The following is an 18632-nucleotide window of genomic DNA, read 5'->3' on the forward strand; positions in this document are numbered from 1 at the left end:
AAAACATGGCTATTCCTCCAGTTCTCTTGGACTGCTGATAGATCAGTGGACCCGGCTGTGCTGCTCAGCAGATGGGGAACTATAATCCAGAGCAGCCTCAGTGAAACCATCATGTTCTGAAACCTCCAACCCCATAACTGTTTGTATACTTTCTCCATTGTGATTGTGCTCTGCTGCCTTTTCATGTGCATTCTCTCTCTGTCTCTCCCTTTAAAAAAAAAAAAAAAAGAGGGAACAAACATCAAAGAATAAAAGGCAGGTTTATTCTTTGTTTCCTGATTGCTTTTTCTTTTTGAGAGAGAGAGGGAGCTCAGACAGGATAAAGCCATCCAGCAACCAAAAATGGACCACTGTAATTTTGGATATAGCAAAGCAGTAGCTTTTCAAGACAACAGAGCTGGCCAACTCATTATCTTCTAACCCAGGGAAAGGGTTTTTTGTTTGTTTTACAATTGCACTGAGGTTTTAACTGAAGCAAGTGAACATTTTAGTCTTGTTTGGCTCTTATGACAGGCAGCTTTTCTCTTTTATGAAAATGTATGCAGGATGCCAGTATTAACTGTTTCGTCTGAAACATGAAAGTATTTTTTGGATCCTGTCTCACAGTGTGGTTTTCAGTTTTAGTCGAGGCAGAGCTTTTGCAGGATGGTTTTGACTGTTACTTCTTTCACTTTACATCAAGTTTTGAGGCAAAGGATTGATTCTTACCAAATAGACCTCAGAAAATTGTTCAGCGGGCTTCAACATATCTGAAAGGTGCACAGTTTGCAGCAGTATGTTTTGAGAGTGCGCCTGTTGTGAACAAAGTGGTTCACGGTGGGAGCCTTTTGTGAGGAGCGCCGAATAGTTTCCCGCAGAGGATGTGGTGAACTGGCCTGATTGTTGAGCTGCAGAGTGTCGAATGTGTTCGGTTTAAACGGCAGTAAAATGATCACCAAATGATGATGATGATGATGATGATGACGCAGAGAGGGATGAGACAATCCTTGTCTTGTTACAAGTCTCACTGTGGATGTAAAGAGATGAAGGAATTTTAGATGGATGGATGGATACTTTATTCATCCCCTCGACGAAATTCAGGTATCCAGTGGCTCAAACATATAATAAAGAGGGATGATGGATGATGTCAGAAAGCTTTTTTTGTACTGCAGTAAATCAGATTATACAACACTTAAAAGTGGAGCTGTAGAAATTAGTCGATTAATTGGTTGACAGAAAATTAATTGCCCGCTATTGTGATAATCAATTAATCGTTTTGAGTAGTTTATTAAATCACAAAATACTAAAATGTTCTGATTTCAGTCTCTTAAATATGAATATTTTCTGCTTTCTTTAATTATCCATGATAATAAACTTAATATCTTGCAGTTGTGGACTGTAGTCAGAATAAAACCTGATGTTTTAGGCTGCACCGGTTGATATATTTTACAATTTTTGGACATTTTTAAGGCTAAATAGCTAATCGATAAATCAGGAAAATAAGAAACAGATTCATGGATAATGAATTGCAGCTCTACTTTTAAAGGTTATGTTTCTGGATTAAACCCACCAGGAGCATCTACCTTTTAAAGTTTTCTCGTTTGAAGAGGGAGTAACCCACACAAATTACAGGTATGTTTCAGTCTGTGATTCATTTGATGACACCCCTGTGGACATCATGTGTTGTTGTTTGATATTCTTTTATCTCCTTAGTGATGGCAGCTTTATCTGACCATATGGGTGTGATTTGGAGAATGAAAAGAATGATTGCACTCGGCTCTACCCAGGGAGAGGCTCACGACAGCATTCTTCTCCTTTTGATCCAGTGGGTGTGTGTGTGTCCAAGTAGGTGCCGACTTGTCATTATGCGCCGCGTGACACGCAGGTTAGAGTCAACAGCGGCACCAACACGGGCTGTGGAAAGTTCACACTGGCAGACCAGGGAGAGCCTTGACAAGTGTGTGATTCATACCGGGACTATTCCCCTGAAGCCACAGTGTTTCAGCGAAGAGAGTGTTCCTTTCGCGTCAAAGCTCAGCCAGAGCTTTCAGTTGAATGTATGCGTCTGCTGGCTTCATCATCCATTCTTTCAGTGGTAGCATGTTGGAGAGCCTGTTCATTTCAATCCAGTGGATTTTGGCTCAGAGTTCAAGGAGAAGGAAAAACAGTCCCAGTTAAGTCCTCCAGTGTTTCCGGGAAAGGAGAAAAGTTCATGTAGGTGGCCCTGTTTGGCTGCCAGGCATTTTAATTTACAGAACTATCAACTTAGTTAATCCATTGCCAAGCAGTGTACACAAATATTTGATTTCCAGAGCAGTACATTTGGTAACAACTTGTTTTTCCAAACGTTTAATTGCTCTGACTAAATGAGGTGTTAATTCTCAGGGTTAGCTTTGTTAAACATAATAACGGTAATGGATTCCTGCGATGCACTTATTTACTAGTTTAACAGCAAGTTCTCCAGCAGTATATCTTTAAAGTAGTCTTTCTGTGAACTTCTTCAGTATTGAATACTTGTGCAATTGTAAACACGAGTACTGGTTGCCATAACGGTGTCGTGATGACACGCGAATCAAAGTTAATGACTCATCAGGGGTGAGTCATCGTAATTTTTGCCACTCTGGTCAATTACACACACAGTTTCAGACTTGTGTTAGCAGGTTTCTCTCACTCAGCCTCGACTACCCATAACTACACGGTACTGTAAACAGGCTAAATCGAAGATTGCATATGCGTTAGGTGTTGTTGTGTTCATGTACGTACACTGACGTTTGCCTGTCTCTTGTTTATAACCAGAAAGAATAATAGCTGTAGTACTGTTTACCTTTTACTGTCAGAACATGAGCAGCAAACACTATGTGACATATATTTATGGGGTGATAGAACAGTTTTGGGACTTCTGCTATACAGCACATTTTCTTTTGATAATCCATCTTCTTTTAACTTTATTCAATATTTCAAAAGTTGCGTAAACTATGAGTAACGTCAGAAATGTATAGAACATTTATATAATGTTGATTTTGGCACAATGGTCCTCTTTATTTATTATTTTACCTTTAGGATAAACTGTATATTTATAGATTAAACCTTAAAGGCTTTCTGCATGTTTCTGAGGCGGTGAGTCTTGAATCTCAGTAGCGGTATGAAGGAGAAGAACAGGCCCTTCGTAGTCTATCTGTTTTTTTGCTTACAGGGACGATCTCTCATAGACGTGACAAGTGCCAAAAGGCCTTTAACATACAGAGTATGTACATGGCAGGCTAGAACTTCCCTCAGAGCAAGAATGTCCCCGTGGAAACTGAAATACAATGAAGTGGTTCCTGAAGTCATTACTGTTTTCTCATCAACCTGCCACCTCAAAGTGTGTTTTACATGCACAACAGCAGTACCGAGATTAGGATCTTTCAACAATGTGAATCCAAATTGTTATGATTTGCTTACTTTGCTGCAAATAATTCATATTTAGTGCCAGTACATAGAAATCAAAGGCAATGGACATTGTTGGACATTTATTTTAGTCTGTCACGTGCTAATAAAGCTCTCTGTTGAAACTGGAGCTGATTAAGGCCGAGTGATCCTCTGCTCCAGTCCAGCGGGGGAGGAAACTTGCTGATCAAATATAAATACCAATAGATAAGCATTTAATTAAATGAAATTATCAAAATATTTGGGCTGATCATTTATTGGATGTAAACTTTTTTTTTGCCTAAATCACTGTATGTAAAAATAAGTTGAATTCTTGTGGACTTTGATGAGGGGAGCAATCAGCCCTTCCTCCTCCTCTTCACCAGCAGTGAGTCTCTTTACATGCGGGCGAAGAAATGAGGATGTTAATTAGTTCAAGAGTGTGTAACATTACTCTAATAGTTGTAGCCTGTACATGCTTGACAATGAAAAGAACATTGAAATGACTCCCAAACTAATATTTTCCTATTATTTCTACAAATAAGTGTATCATTTCACATATTTATTGCAGAGACGATGTTAGTGTTGTATTAGAAAAGTCAACTTCTGAGTTACATTGTCCTGGTGACTTTTATGTGTCTCATAAAATGAGTATTACAGTTATCATACCTGCCATATCAAACAGATAATTATTGGTTGCTATTATCCGCGCTGAAATTCCATATCAATGCATCTCTACTTGCAGTAATGCACTTGGACAGCTCGGCCTCTTGTAGTCTGTCAAACTTGACACCCCGCTATTTGTTGGTATGCAGGTATACCGGCAAGTCATAAACCTGTCTATTGTGTTAGTCGGATGTGATAGTATTTCACTACGGCTACAGTACCCGTTTCCATTCGCCTCCTGCCGACCTCCTGCTGTGCGGCTGATGCTGAACTGTGAGCCACACATGACTTCATGACTAGAATTCCTCTCATTGTGTTGGGCGTGTTGAATTACGCTGCTGAAATTGGTGTGGCAGCAAAATCGGCGAGATGTCACCAGAACAGAATTCACCTTTTGTGTCCTGGCAGCTGCCCAACGCTACTTTTGTGCGATAGGGAGGGTTTCATCAAACTGGGTTCAGCACTTTCCTTTATGTGAGCTGCAGTGCAGTCTCTTAAAAGCTGATCAGTAGCCAATTAAACCCAGCTCATGAGTGCGCCACTTATCCTCACCATCACAACATGTTTTCTTCCCTGCCTTTCCGCTCCGCCACATACTTTCACCATCCTTTCACTTAGACGTTATCCACCGTGAGCATTTTTTATGATGTGAACACTGAACGTTTACACGGAGAATTAGCAGGGCGCTCGGATGATAATGGCCACTCTACAGCAGAAGCTGCCGAGGTTCAGGGATCTAATTGACACCCCCAGGGGCTGGGAAGGTTCGGGGTGGCTGCTCCCTGTCATTATCACAGCTGCACTTATTCCTGGAGGCCACAGCAATTAAGAGACCCTAATGATGGTGAGCCCAGAAACCCTGCTAATTGGCCCAGACTGTTAATGAGTGAGTAGGCCTGCACTGCTTCTCCCAAACACTTGTGGAATGTGCGGACAATGAAACGGGCCAATGTTTGGAGGGATTGAGGGGAGCAGCGTGGCTGCTGTCCTAGATCCACTTTTCTGGGCTCTGTGATTTCTGTTTGTCTTGGCCATGCTTTCAGGAGCTTTGATAACCGTATTATGCAATTATGTAATCATTGACAGGCCTTTTATTACTTTATTTATGGAGACACTAAGTCGGGTCATCATTCCACATGGTTGGCAGTGTGTGTCACAGTGTGTACAATGCTGTCCAAGGTGGGTATTTTAAGAACTGTAGTTTGATCATAACTTTGTGTTGATCATTAGACATGAACCTATGATTAGCCCGATGCAGTTACCGTATATAATCAGGGCCTATTATCAACATGCTGACAGAGCAGGGTAGTGAACTTTAATACTTTTATGGCACTGACCAAATTGCTTAAAGTAGATACGAGTAGTCATAAATGCCCAGTCAATGAGTAAATCGCATATACAGGATACATGGGCTCTATTTCGATGGCCCGCCAAGGTAGATGAAATCACTCGGTATCAGCTGAGGTAAATCTTACATGAATCTTCTTATTTCACTTGTTTTTTTAAAAGTCATTTTTCTCCTCACATCTGTTTGAGTGACGTGTGCTGCAGTAACTGGATGCTTCTGGGCTAGCAAGCATCTACCAAAAGCTTTCATGGGAAGCATTTCAAGAACATCTGTAAATAGTAAGTACAGAAAATAACGTGGGTTACACTCTAAGTGTAACTAAAGATTTGTACCGTAATGTGCATTATAGTTTTACTTTTGTTAAAATGTTTTATATAATTGGTATTGGGAAAAATATTGATCATTTACCGGCATCAAATTCAAGGTACCCGTACTGATTCCAGTGTCAACTTTGTTTTACCGCCATCCAGCCCTTGGTGTTGATCTGCTTAACATCGTTGTGCGTTTGTGACCTTCCTTTTTTCTGAAGTAAAATTACAGTCAATAACACATTTACAAAAAAAAAATAAAAAAATGTGTTTAGTTTGTCATGAGAAAGAAATCCATTGTGTTGCAATAGAAAGTTCACAGTCACAAGTCAGGTGCAAGTTTTGCATTTACTTGAAAAGGGTGATGCAAGACTCCGAGTTAAACAACAGATAAAGTTGTTTTGGTGTCGACGTTTTTCTCTTTGCGAGAGAAGCAGTCTATACTTTAAATAGCTTATGTCATCATCTACGAGTGCACCTGCATATTACTTGTTGCACTAATGTCTTCAGCTAAAATAAATGCTTCTTTTTTTAGCGAGATGAGTTTCAGTCACACAGATACAGCAGCTGTGTGTGTGTGTGTGTGTGTGTGTGTGTGTGTGTGTGTGTGTGTGTGTGTGTGTGTGTGTGTGTGTGTGTGTGTGTGTGTGTTTACACAATGCAGGTGTTGATGTGTTTATGAACCTGTGCGTTTTTATCCCATCATCACATAGTCACACCACAGAGCTTTGTGTCTCCACATGCAGTCACACGACAGACGGGCTTCATCTGCAACTTTGAACAGTAAACTGACAACTGAATTGCAGTTTACCGTGAAGTCAAAAAGAAACATCACAGCACAACTATTTTAATGCTTTATAAAGTGTCCCGCTCTGGTTTTGGCCCACAAATATGTTAGAGGATCGTATAAATGTTAATTATGATCCGGACTTTTTTTGACGCTTTTGGAAAATACTCTTTGAGACATTTAACTAACATATAGTTAAATGTTTATTGAGGATGTATTTAAAAGGCTTCCACTTATTTAGAACATCAGTGTCATGTTTTGTAAGCCATCTGATTACCCTTTAGTAACTTGCTGATAGGGACTTTATTGTGCTGTTGTGCTGTTCATGTCAAAGTACACGGTGATAAATCGAGGAGAATTTTGATGCCGAGTAACTTGTAAACAGGAAAAGGGAAGCAGTTCCAGTTAAGAAACATTTGATTCCTAGTAATTTTCGCCAGATTGCCTCCCTTTTACCGAGCATCTACACGGATGAGCTGAGGCTTCTGTCGAAAATCTGTATGTCACAGACGGTGGTTTACACCACACTGTCAACGCCAATCGTAATTTTGCAGTGTGTAATATTTTGAAAGCTCCAGCCTCACCAGTAATTAAAGCTCTACATGTTTCTGTTCTATCCTGCCATGACATGCAGCTCTCTGGAGTTTTGTAAGATAAAAATAATCAGCGAAGGCTTGACAAGGCACATCAGACAACAGGATAATCAGTGCTGACTATCAAAACAAAAATATTGTTCAGCTGCACTGATTCCTCCCATATGGATGAATGAGGACAGAAACTAACCCATGAATGATGTTACATTACGATTTGTCCGTCCTTTCATTTTGCATTGATGCCGTTCATGTGAACAAAACAACCAAAATTCTTCACATGGTTCCACTGTGCTCTGGTGTTTCCAATAATGTTAATTAAAACTCTAGATTCACGGCATTTCATTTAGAAATTCACAGCGGACTTTGTGGAGAGCAGAATCTGTAAATAGTATGGGAGCCCTTTCAGACATGTATATGAGAACAGGCTATATAAATAAACTGCTCAGATGATTGGTTTAGTAGTCTGCAGTGGATATTTTATATTTGTATGGTTGGCGTTTGCACGACGATACGTCGTATCGCACTACACCACTGTGTACTCTATGCATATACATTCAACTCAATGGTAAGTTAACCACAATGAACTGTTGAGCTCCTTGCTTGACTTTTGTTTGTGTTTGTCTCAAAAGCAGCATTTGGATTTAATGAAACTCTTCGGCTCTGCAGGCACTTTAGCAATGTTAGTCATGTGTCTTTGGTTTCAGATTCTTCCCATTCCTATTTGATGTGGTTGCACAATCCATGTCAAGGGGACTTAGTCCAGTGGAAGTGAAGTGCTGCTGGAGATGAAAGGCGGCTTATGCAAATGTTCACTGTCTTCACCTGTGGATCGAATATTAAGCCTGGCCGCAGAAACACATGATGCTGATGAAAACTTTCAACCATGCACATGTTTCGGTCCCACATATTACTCATAATTAATCTCATGTTCACTGTGTCTTTTTTCCCCCCAGGATTTTGACGAGTGTGTGCTGATCTGATCACACAATGGCGCTTACAGTGAACCTGATTGGTCCCTCACCATGGGGCTTCAGAATATACGGAGGAAGGGACTTCAAAAAGGCCATAACCGTATCAAAGGTACTCGCCAACAGCAGCCCTGCAGCTGAACCTCGTCCCACCTTATCAAACCATATCCTCTGGTTTTGTCAAAACACCGTCTGGAATGGCACGTCATGCAAAGTCAACTTCCTACCCACTACATCTCTTTTCTTGCCTTTGTTTATGTCCGCTGCTGCTTCGTACCTATTTCCTTGACTACTGAACCTGTTAGAATAGAATGGAAGTAGATTGCATTAGAAGGAAACCCCTGATTACAGTAACAGTGGAAGCTGAGGTGGGAGGTGACGGGTTCCTGAGTGCAATGTGTGAGCGTAGGTTTGTGGTTCGTGTTTCTGTGCTGCCTCCCGTGCGTTACCACGTGCATCACTAGATTTGTACATTTCGCACGCGCATGTTGTTTTTACTGGCCATATTTTCCCAGTTGCCGTTTAAAAAAAAAGAAAAAGAAAAAAGAGATGGAATAGAAGAAGCGGAAACATTACCACCGTAAGCAGACAGTGTGCAATAAACACCACCAGGAAACCTCGCTCAGACTACCGTCTGCATGCCAGAGACACCCTGCTCTGCCCGCTGCACATCCTGCTCCTACATCTCCAGCGAGACTCCCCCAGTAGCTCTTCAAACCAAAAAGGATAAATTATGACCAGCCATAGCAGTGTACCAATGCTTCAAACAGCTGGAGTTCAACCTCCTCCAACTTCAAAAGCATTTATTGTTTGGCCCTTCTTAACAGCTTATGTTAAAAATACAGGTCTCCTCATGAATAATGGTCTCCGGTCCGATTTTGTTACCGCCATCCAGAAAACTACCTCAGCACGTTTGCTTGTCTCCGATATCAAACAGGTTCTGTGAGGTGACAGGAATTCCCACTGAAACAGAAACTTCGTCACTCAAATTGGTTTTTAAAAGCCCAGTTTGAGAAACGGCTTGTCGGTCTCACCCCACCACCATCTCCCCAGGCAGCAGCCACGGGTTTGAGCCATCTGAAGTGCATGGCGCGCAGATGATATGGATGCCCTCTTTTTATTCCCGTTGGCCTGAAAGATGGCTCTCCCCTGTTTCTCTTAGGCACAGACCCTGGAAAAGAACCCCCAACTGATCTTAGTTTATGTGAAACCAGGCGTGTCCTGATCAGAAAAGGCACGCACTATTGTGGGTCACCACAGCAACGGGTAATTGCCTCTCGAGTGGACCCACAGAAATGGCACCTCTGCCTTCCTGCTTGGCTAAACTGACTGAGAAACAGTCTGTTGACTGGCATTCTCTCTGCATCTCTCTTTACCTACAGAGAGGCAGGAAAGAGACTTTGATCCTCACTGATTGGCTCTTTATTTATTTTGGTTTGCATTCTTTGTTTTATTGCCTCACTCTGTTTTTAATTGTGAGGCGAGCACTCTTTGTGGCAAATGTCATACTTTCCTCTAAAGTTTTAAGCAGTTCCAGTATCGGTCTCTCATTTCAGCTTTTGTTTTAGCAGGCTTGTGTGTACGCCTGGGACAAAGAAACCAAGCTGAGAGTGGTGCCGTGGACGTTATGTTTCGGCCCATTACTGTGGAATTCCCTCTGATGTGGTGGTATAGCATTGGCTTTGACATGCGGTGGGGCTGGCTGCAAAGGTCAGGCCCAGTCAAACCATCAAGTAGTGTCACACTAATGATTTCTCCCCGAGGGTGTCATGAATCTGTCTGCTGTTGACCGGCACTGCCTTCTTCCATGTGTGTGTGAAAAATCCTGTGGCGTCTGTTGGTATTTACTACGAGTGCTCTGAATTATGGAGAGACCCGTTTGGATTAAGACAAAAGACAGAAACAGCTCTTCACAGCTCTTTTCTTATTTGCCCATTTCTTAATGCTGATTGTCAATCACTGACAAATTGTCCACAGTCAGTCAAAAGATGCTGAGGTGTCAGTGCATTTTAGATGGATAGAGTCTATGTAGTGTTACTTTCAGGACCTGCAGCCAGAGGGACCTAACCTGAGCTCATTACTCAATTCAACAGGTCAACGGGGGCAGCAAGGCAGAGCAGGCAGACCTGCAGCCCGGTGACATTATCTTGGAGATCAACGGGGAAAACACAACTGACATGCTGAACGTGGAGGCCCAGAACAAGATCAAGAACTCCAAGACCCATCTGCAGCTAGTGGTGGAGAGGTATAAATGCAGATCTGTCATTTGACTAATATTCATGCTCAAGTTCAAGTTTTATTTTGTGACTCCAGTATATTTTCCCATATGAATATCTGCTATGTTTCTAAATTTTTGTATTTGTGCCCAGCCTCCATCTTTTCTCTACACTGTTTTTAACTCTACCGTGCAAGCACTGTACAAACAAAACAAGTGATTGTAATCAGGGGAAATGCCAGCATGTATGAGAGCCACACTGTTCCCTTCCCTGGTCCTTCTTAATAAACCTTGTTTTGAGATTTGCCAAGACCTTGTTTGGATGACAAGGAGTTGGCTACTAAAAGGCTTTTCCTTACAGCCAGGACTGCTCTTGGCTGGCATTTTGATTACAGGTCCTCCCTAAATTCTCATTTCTTGTCACTGTTGCCCCCCATCATTCTCTCTCTCTCTCTCTCTCTCTCTCTCTCTCTCTCTCTCTCTCTCTGTTAGTCTTCCTCTCTTATTGCATGCAGACACACGCACAAACATGCACACATACTTCCTCCTTGGATGTCCTCCGTCCATGTGAGGGAATTTTTCCCTTCTGACCTCATGTCTCCTACCAAGCCAGAAACAACACCAGCGCTCCTTGCCTGTCCAGGACAATGCCACTGTGCAGCTCTGCTATGCTTCAATCCCACTCTGTTGTGACTGTCAGTGGGTTTTAGCATTTACACACCTCACAGGCTCCTGTCTTAATACTGCTCATCCAGCATATTAACTACTTGAATTATGCTCAGACAAGCTCTCATTTGAACTGAGTAGCACAGTTCTGTAATGCTTGATTTGTTCTCTGCTTAGTTGAGAGCACTCTTTCCAGCTCGGCATCTGGTTGGCAGTTTGTCTTCCTCAAACCGACAGTGATGTGGGTACTGGTCGTCATCACACAGAGGGTGTTGCCCACTGGAAGAAACTGGCGTCAGCCCATCCTCAGAATAGAAAAGTGTTGTTGCTTGCTGTGTCTGCAGCTACATACTGAGATAATGTTTATTGTTGGTGCATTCAACAACATATTCATCCCACGCTTTGCTAACTAAATATACTTTTAAATGACATGCAGCCACACCATCGCTGTCTTTACGCTTAGGGCGTTTTTAGTCAGGCTTTGTGTGCAACTTCATTGTTCATTGATGCCTTGTGGGTGATGTCATGATGACCAAAGTCTTTGTCATACTGTGATCCTCGTGTTTCTCTCCCTTATGGAGTTGGTTATCAGAATAACGCCCGTTTAAAGCTTTACCACACAGCTATCTTGGTACAATGCAAAAGAATTTCCTCTTCGTAAGTGAAAAAGCTGATGTTGAATTTCTGGTCAGGTTCCAAGTTTGTTTACTTATTCTTTCATTAGAAACTTCCTATATTGTTTTTTAAGTCAAGGTTTTGCTAGTTTTATTCAGATGGATTTCAAAAATATTTTTTTTTTAAAGTAAAAAATTGGAGAAAAAAAAGTATCACTTGAGCAACAATGCTGGAAGTCGGATATGATGCTGGCACTGTTATCAAAAATCTTTAATGATAACCACTGAAATAAAGCAGTGATTATCCTCACCCTAGATGTTGCTCACAGCTTGCAGATATGAAGTGTTTTGTTTCACCTCTCAGGTTGAAGCGGTACACTGTTCTTACAATGCACAATGCTGGAGGCAGGTTACTACAGGTCCACTCAATGATAGCTGTAAACAGCTCTTGTCAGCATAAGTTTATCAAATGGTGATTTATGTCTGTTTCTCATGTCTGTGGTTTAAAATCCCAGTTAGCATTTTTACCACTAATTCTTCTTGTGTGAAGGAGACCTGTAACCTCAGGTCAGTGGTTACAGACCAGACACTGATCTGATCTAAAATATTTCTCCCCATCTAAAGACCATTGATTCCTCTGTTGTCCTAATATACATTTAACAAAGTGCAAGTTTAAAGTGAATGATGGCCTTTTTCAGCTGTGCAATTCCTAATTAAAAGCAATGAAATTTTCAGGCCTACATGTTGAGATCCTTCCTTTAGGATGAATCGTCTTATAGATGCTGGATCAGTTTTCGTCGTCTGGCCATCTCTCCTGCATGCAGTATGTGGAACCGAGGCCACTAGAGGTGTTTCTGGGTGATTTACCACAGGCATCCAGGCCTTCCTGTGTGCCTCATTACCTCAGGCTCAACCGAGAGGCAGTCAGCCTCTGGCCCTGCAGCCAGGGGGGCACTGTGTGTTTGCATTGGCGCTTAGACTGCCCATATTTTCCCCTCCAAATTCAATGATGGAGTTGGTTAGAATGTGTTTTCTGTTTAAGAAAGGAAAGCCAAAGTTGGAATGACAGGAAAGATTGACAGAATATTTTCAAAGGGGGAGAGGGGCAGAATCTGCAGTACTCTTCTTCTGCAGTAACCTCCAAGATGCATGGCAACATAATGATGGACACTTGCCAGTGTTAGGAAAAGTAACATTAATAAGTTATTTTATATTCTTACTTGCCTGTACTTCAAATGGAGTTGACTCAGACTTGTGACCCTTCAAAAATTAATTTTTTGTCCTTTACTCAGCATTTTTTTTGGAAGCTCTTGAACATGATATTATACACTTTGAGTACATTCAGAGTTCACCAGTTTTAAATTTGAGCTTATTTGTTTAACATCCTTACTGCCTTTTCTGATTTTTCTTTTCTTCTTTTTTTCAAATTCAACAATAATTTGATCAGACTTTATTCCAGGTGCAGGGCTAGAGAATTAAACTCTGGATTGTTATATATTGTTAGTGTTCACAATCAACTGATCTCTATGGTTTTCTGCCTTTTTTCAAGATCTGAACCTGCCAGCCCTGGACAGACCAACGGCATCGGCACCCCTGAACACCTCACCGGACGCTTCCAGGTCAGTGCTGAAGTTCCACGGAAACTTTATTTAATCCTAATGGTCAAGTTGTTCTTCAGAACTGTATTCTTCCTTCTTTTTTTATTATTCATTTCATGATGTTACTCACAGGGGCCTATATAATAGATTGTTTTAACTCATCGGTGTTTGCGTCTTTTAAACTAATGCATGCATCACACATCTGTTTATTTCATATCTCCTTATATGTCTGTCCTCATGGCAGAAACAATACCAGACATTATAGTTATTTCATATTTCTTCCTGTAATTTATTGAGGTCATAATGAGTCCCAAAGCACCTTCTACAGTACGTGGTGATACTGAATACAAAGTTAGTCAACCTGACACATTTCCTTTTGTGTACTGTGTGTGTGTGTGGGTGTGGGTGTTTTTGTGTTTTTGTGTCATTATGCTTCTCAGTTGAGCCTTTTACTACGCTTTAGGCCAAAATGCAGGACTAAAAGACCAAGTTACGTTCAACAGACACTGATGCACCAACATTCCTCTGATGTGATGTTGTGTAGGAGGCAGTAATGGTGAGTCGAGACGAGAACCAGAATTACAGAGAGTACACCATCTGCAGCCCTGCGTCACTGTCCCCGGGACCCTACTCGCCAGATCTTCCAGCAAGCCCCGACGGAAAGAGGGAGAGGCTGACACCGACCATTAACAAGAGGTAGCTCCCTTTACCTGATGTCTACATATCCATGTAATGCTTTCTAAAGTTTAAGCACGCAAATCAAATTTTATTTTATTACACGTGGAAGAAATCACAAACTGGTTTCTTGCAGTGAGTTTGGATGCTTAAGAATGTAAGAAGCATGGCAGATACCAACCTCTTCTTTAACATCTGCAGTTAGAAGAATCCTCTGCATTTGTCTTGTGTTTACCAGTGTTGTTACAACAAAAGAGGATTACACTGTCTGATGTCACACATGCATTCTGCTTCCTTGTAAATTACAGTCTGGAAAATCAACTAAAAAATATATTCTTTCAGCCTGAATGGAATCTAAAAAAAAGACAAAAAAAGTACTCCACATTTCAGATGGACAGTGGAGTCTTTTTCAGAAACCCCAACCATTCACTGCCTAAATAGGCCTGTATCTGGACAAAGGGCTGCAGCAAGTGCTCTCTTGACTCCACAACAGGCGAGTCAATAGGTACGGGAATAACAGACAGAAAGTGGAGCCGCGGGATTGTACTGTAGTAACAAAGGATATGCACAGGATATCACATTCCTCCGTTTGCATTCACGTGAACAAAAGGCAGAATGTGGAACGTTCACCACAGTTTCTCTGGTCCTTGACGTTTGTTAACTCCTCTGGACAACTTTTAGTAGGTCACAGTTCAAACCAAATTCTCTTTCTTGATTGATGAGACTTCCTGCCCAACACTCATTTTTGGGCTCAGCATTTATACAATTTCAGTTGTTTTCATTCATCTTAATCACTTAAATGTGTATTTTAGTATGTTGGACTAAAGCAGTAATATTAGTTAGTACGTTTATTTTCATTTTAAACTGGTTTACACGCAGGGCTTTTCAACGTCAAAGCAAGATGGCCACAAACGAAGATCACTGGGAATGCACAGAATATTTTGTCAATTAATGGTTACAAATAATAACTCCTGCACTTACAGCATAATGTTAATGTATGTCTAAGCAAGCGCACACACTTGCACCTGTGGGCCAATAGATATATTAACAGTATCTGCTAGCTTGTCATAGGCTGTAGAATCAATAAACAAAAAACAGGGTTATTTCATCTAAATAACCCTGTTTTTTGTTTATTGATGAATCCGAAAGGGATGTCTGTTTTTGGCCATTTATATTATCATAAATATATTATTATTATTACTAATAATACAAATCTTTTTCTACTTTCAGTCGGTCCTGCTCATTTCTTTGCACCGTTTTCACAACGGCATATACATACGGAGATATGTAAGGTGTTGCGTTTTATTGTAGGGCATAAGTCTATGGGCTTTGACATATTTGTGTCTCTCACAATGTATGTGTTTATTGCCCAACCGAAAACCCTGTTTTTTGTCCATATGTTACAGTGTCCAGCTGCGCTCATGGTCACCAGAGGAGAGGAGTAACAGGCTGTCCAGGCCACTGTCGCAGGTCGGTTTCAGCCAAATCCCCTTTTGTCCCTTTGTAACTTTTGTAGCAGTTTGTATTCAGCTGCCTGAGATTTGCAGTCAAGACTCGCCATTTGTTCAGTCGATCTTTTTTTTTCTTTTTTCCACCCTGCAAAAATGCAGCTGAATTCTGGCTATAAAATGTCTTCAATTAGATGGAGACAATTAGTTCTTAACAAGCATGAAATTACTGTCGTTTACAGATGTTTATTTGGTGTCCTTATTTGAATTCTGTCACACAGATTTTTATTACTTTATATTTTATGATATATAGGGATCATAATCTGCATGGAGCATGTTCTGGACTATTGCATGCAAAATCTTCACAAAGTAAATCTGTCATTTGTCTGTAGCTGGCGCTTCAGGCTGCACTTCACTCAGACGGTACAGTCAAAGGTTTTTGTTCTCTCTGTATTTCTCTGCAGAGTGTATTTATTTTAACTACACTGGCCTAGTCTGCAAGAAAAACATCTCTTTCTTCGCCTTTCCTCTTGAATTGTTGGTCTCTGATGCCACAGAAGGTGCCCTAGAAAGGGTTTGTGGACAGTGTATCAAATGTGCACTCCTCAGTAAGGCAGGATGCAGACCAGGTTTGACATTTTTATAGCAGGGAGTGTAAAAACTGCAAAGGTCAGTCTTTGAAAATATCTGACATTAAGCTGAACAACAGACTGGAGCTGTTTCCTTCAGAGCCTACTCCAAGAAAAAAAAAGATTTATTTCCTTCAAAACAATGTTCTTAACCTTTAGTTGTCTAAATGGAGACTCATTTGTCTTAGCAGGCAGTAAAATATGGGAATAATACAGACTTGGGGTTATCATAAGACTGCAGCTGAACTACGCCATGTCTATTTACCATTCCAGCAACAAAATCGAGGGACTCAGGCGTCTGGAAAGACTTCAGTGAGTTAACGAGAGAAAATGTTGTGGGAAAGTTCATCATGAGCTATTTCAGCTATGCCTACATACTCGGTCCCACTGAAGACAGAACATGTGTGATGATAGCAGGAAAAAACATGCGAGACCTTTTGTAGTGGCGCAAGGAATTCCATCTATTTTTATAACTCTGGACATTACATAAAGCTAGATAAATATGCAGAGGTTTGAACTTCAAAACATTGAAGCATTCCTTCTAAGAGGCAGCTGGGAAGATCTAGTTTTCAGATTTCGCTTTGAGTTTGGGATTCTTTGTGTTATTTATATGTTAAATGGGATTCAGATTGACTGTCACTCAGCGGTGTCTCATCTGTGAGACTCGCATCAGGGTAATTTTGATCTCTTACACACTGGGAAGAAGATAAACCAGTCTAGCCTGGGAATAAGTCAGGCTGTAGTGGGACTTTTGAGGATGCTGTCATTAGTTTTCTTTAAACAATTTTGACTAATCGTACTTGAAATAAAATGTTTGCGTCACTCATCGTCATCATTAAATCAGGTCCCAGCAAAGGTTAGTCTTCAGGAATGCAAGACAGAATCCCTCTTAATGACTAATGCAAAGCCACATGGCATGTTGTCTCTTTCCAAGTGGTTTTAAGGGCACGGAGGATGTGCAGGTCTGTGTGTGAAGGTTTTTCAGAGCTGATACTAACGATTTCAGATCCAGGGAAGAGATAACTGATATTTTAAGATGACAAACATTTCCAGAAAAAATAAACTTGTTACATGAATGTTATCTACTGGCATGTGCTTGCAGCAAACTGTCATTCAAAAATAATGTTATTAAGTGGCAATGCATGTTCATGTGTTAACTGGCTATTTACTTATCACGTTTAACCAATCCGGTGGTGCTGTTGTCGGGACATCGAGCTGGACTACAAGCAGTAACTGTTCAGATGTTAGCTTAATCAGCAATCAGATCATAAAATGTTTTAACTGGCTGTAAAGATCAGTCGACCTCGAGTGCAGACATGCTTCAGCTCTCTGACTGACTCGCACCCAGATTTACATCACATATCACACTCCAGCTGACAGGAGTGAGATTTGTGATGTTCACTTGGACAACTGACACCTGAGACCGACTGTAGACTGAACTGGAGATGATGGGAGCTGTCAAGTGTCAAGATTTAAGTCTTGGAAGTGTATTCTGGGCTGTAGATCCCTTCTGGCTAAAGAATATTGACTTTAATGGGATTTAAGTGAAAATGTATAAAAGGTTTGGTCATAAATCAAAGTGATTGTTATTGAATGTTGAGCTCTGTGAGCTTTTTAAATACACCAAATTATAACATCAGGTTTATCTCAAATTCAACAGTAAGCCTTTCTTTTATTTTTTACACACTGTAAAGAGTTGAATTTAAAGGATACGAACACTAACAAAACAGCGCCAGTGTGAGGTGCATTATGGGAACTGTAGGATTCACTGTTCTTGGAGTTTGAACCATTGTTGGAACTAAAAGTCAGGATATCTTGACCTCTGCAGTTGCTAGAGAAGAGTGTTTTCACTGTCCTTACAGATTACAGTTGATTTGTTACATCATCTCCTTCGGCCTACACATGCACATCACAGCTCACTAATTTAACTTACATTAAAGATTTACCAGTGTGCTGTCTCTTACCGAAGAGATTGTAATTCTCCGTGAAATACAGATTGCGATTTTTTTTTCTGGAACCACATTCAAAAACCCACCGTGAAGTTATACTGTGGCTGCCTGCAAACCATTGTGGAGAAAACTGGAAGTTGCGCTTCCCAAAAACACATTAGGAGCCGTGTTGTGGCTGAGAACTCAGCAAAGCTTGTAGGAATGAACGCACTCCTGTTGGGTCGGCCTCGCGTGTTTGTGGTATTGATGCAGTCGCCTGTTCTCCCATTCTCCCTACGATTTAAAATCCAATCATTCTCTCATTTTTCTTATGTTGGAATCTCCATGGTCTTGTGTCATCTGGGAGCCTTTTTTTGGCTATTTTTAATTCAGTATCTTTGAATTAAATCCGCCTAATGCATGAGAGTTTTGGGTTTTGGCTGACCCCTCTCTCCAAGGGATGTCTACCCTGGTTTTAAAGTGGTGATGAGCCTCCTGCCACAGCGCTGTGATTAGTGAGTGGAGTTCTTTCAGAGCGCTCAGTGGGGAAATGGCTGGGAAGAGGCCTGCCATGGGTAAATTGTGCATTATGCTGCTCGGGCTGGCAGGAACACAGCAGCCCAGTGAGCGCTGAGATGTGGAGCCTCCATGACAAGAGCCTCTGTCCTGACTGAGAGGTGTAGAGTGCTGCTGTATCAGGTGATCAAACTCACTGAAAAGCTCGTAAAAGGCTCCCCCCCACCCCCCACCCCTGTTTTGGCTCCCTGAGTGTGGAGAGTGGGATGCGCAACAGGATCCCCCATTT

At 41.2% G+C, this 18632-nt stretch overlaps 1 protein-coding gene across 1 annotated transcript in view; it reads left to right on the forward strand.

Moving 5' to 3' along the window:
• The window catches only part of pdlim2 (PDZ and LIM domain 2 (mystique)), a 35742-nt gene that overhangs the window by 922 nt on the left and 16188 nt on the right, over positions 1-18632 (forward strand). Inside the window, exons 2-6 of the mRNA XM_069699779.1 lie at positions 8040-8166; positions 10148-10299; positions 13099-13168; positions 13692-13843; positions 15229-15292. Of these exons, the coding sequence (XP_069555880.1) occupies positions 8074-8166; positions 10148-10299; positions 13099-13168; positions 13692-13843; positions 15229-15292 (531 nt within the window). The 5' untranslated portion in view covers positions 8040-8073. The remainder of the gene's footprint in view (positions 1-8039; positions 8167-10147; positions 10300-13098; positions 13169-13691; positions 13844-15228; positions 15293-18632) is intronic.

Source organism: Brachyistius frenatus, unplaced genomic scaffold (assembly GCF_029030835.1).
Source record: "Brachyistius frenatus isolate BFR_SWC_R1_liver_20210118 unplaced genomic scaffold, ASM2903083v1 Contig_31, whole genome shotgun sequence".
Taxonomy (NCBI): Eukaryota; Metazoa; Chordata; class Actinopteri; family Embiotocidae; genus Brachyistius; species Brachyistius frenatus.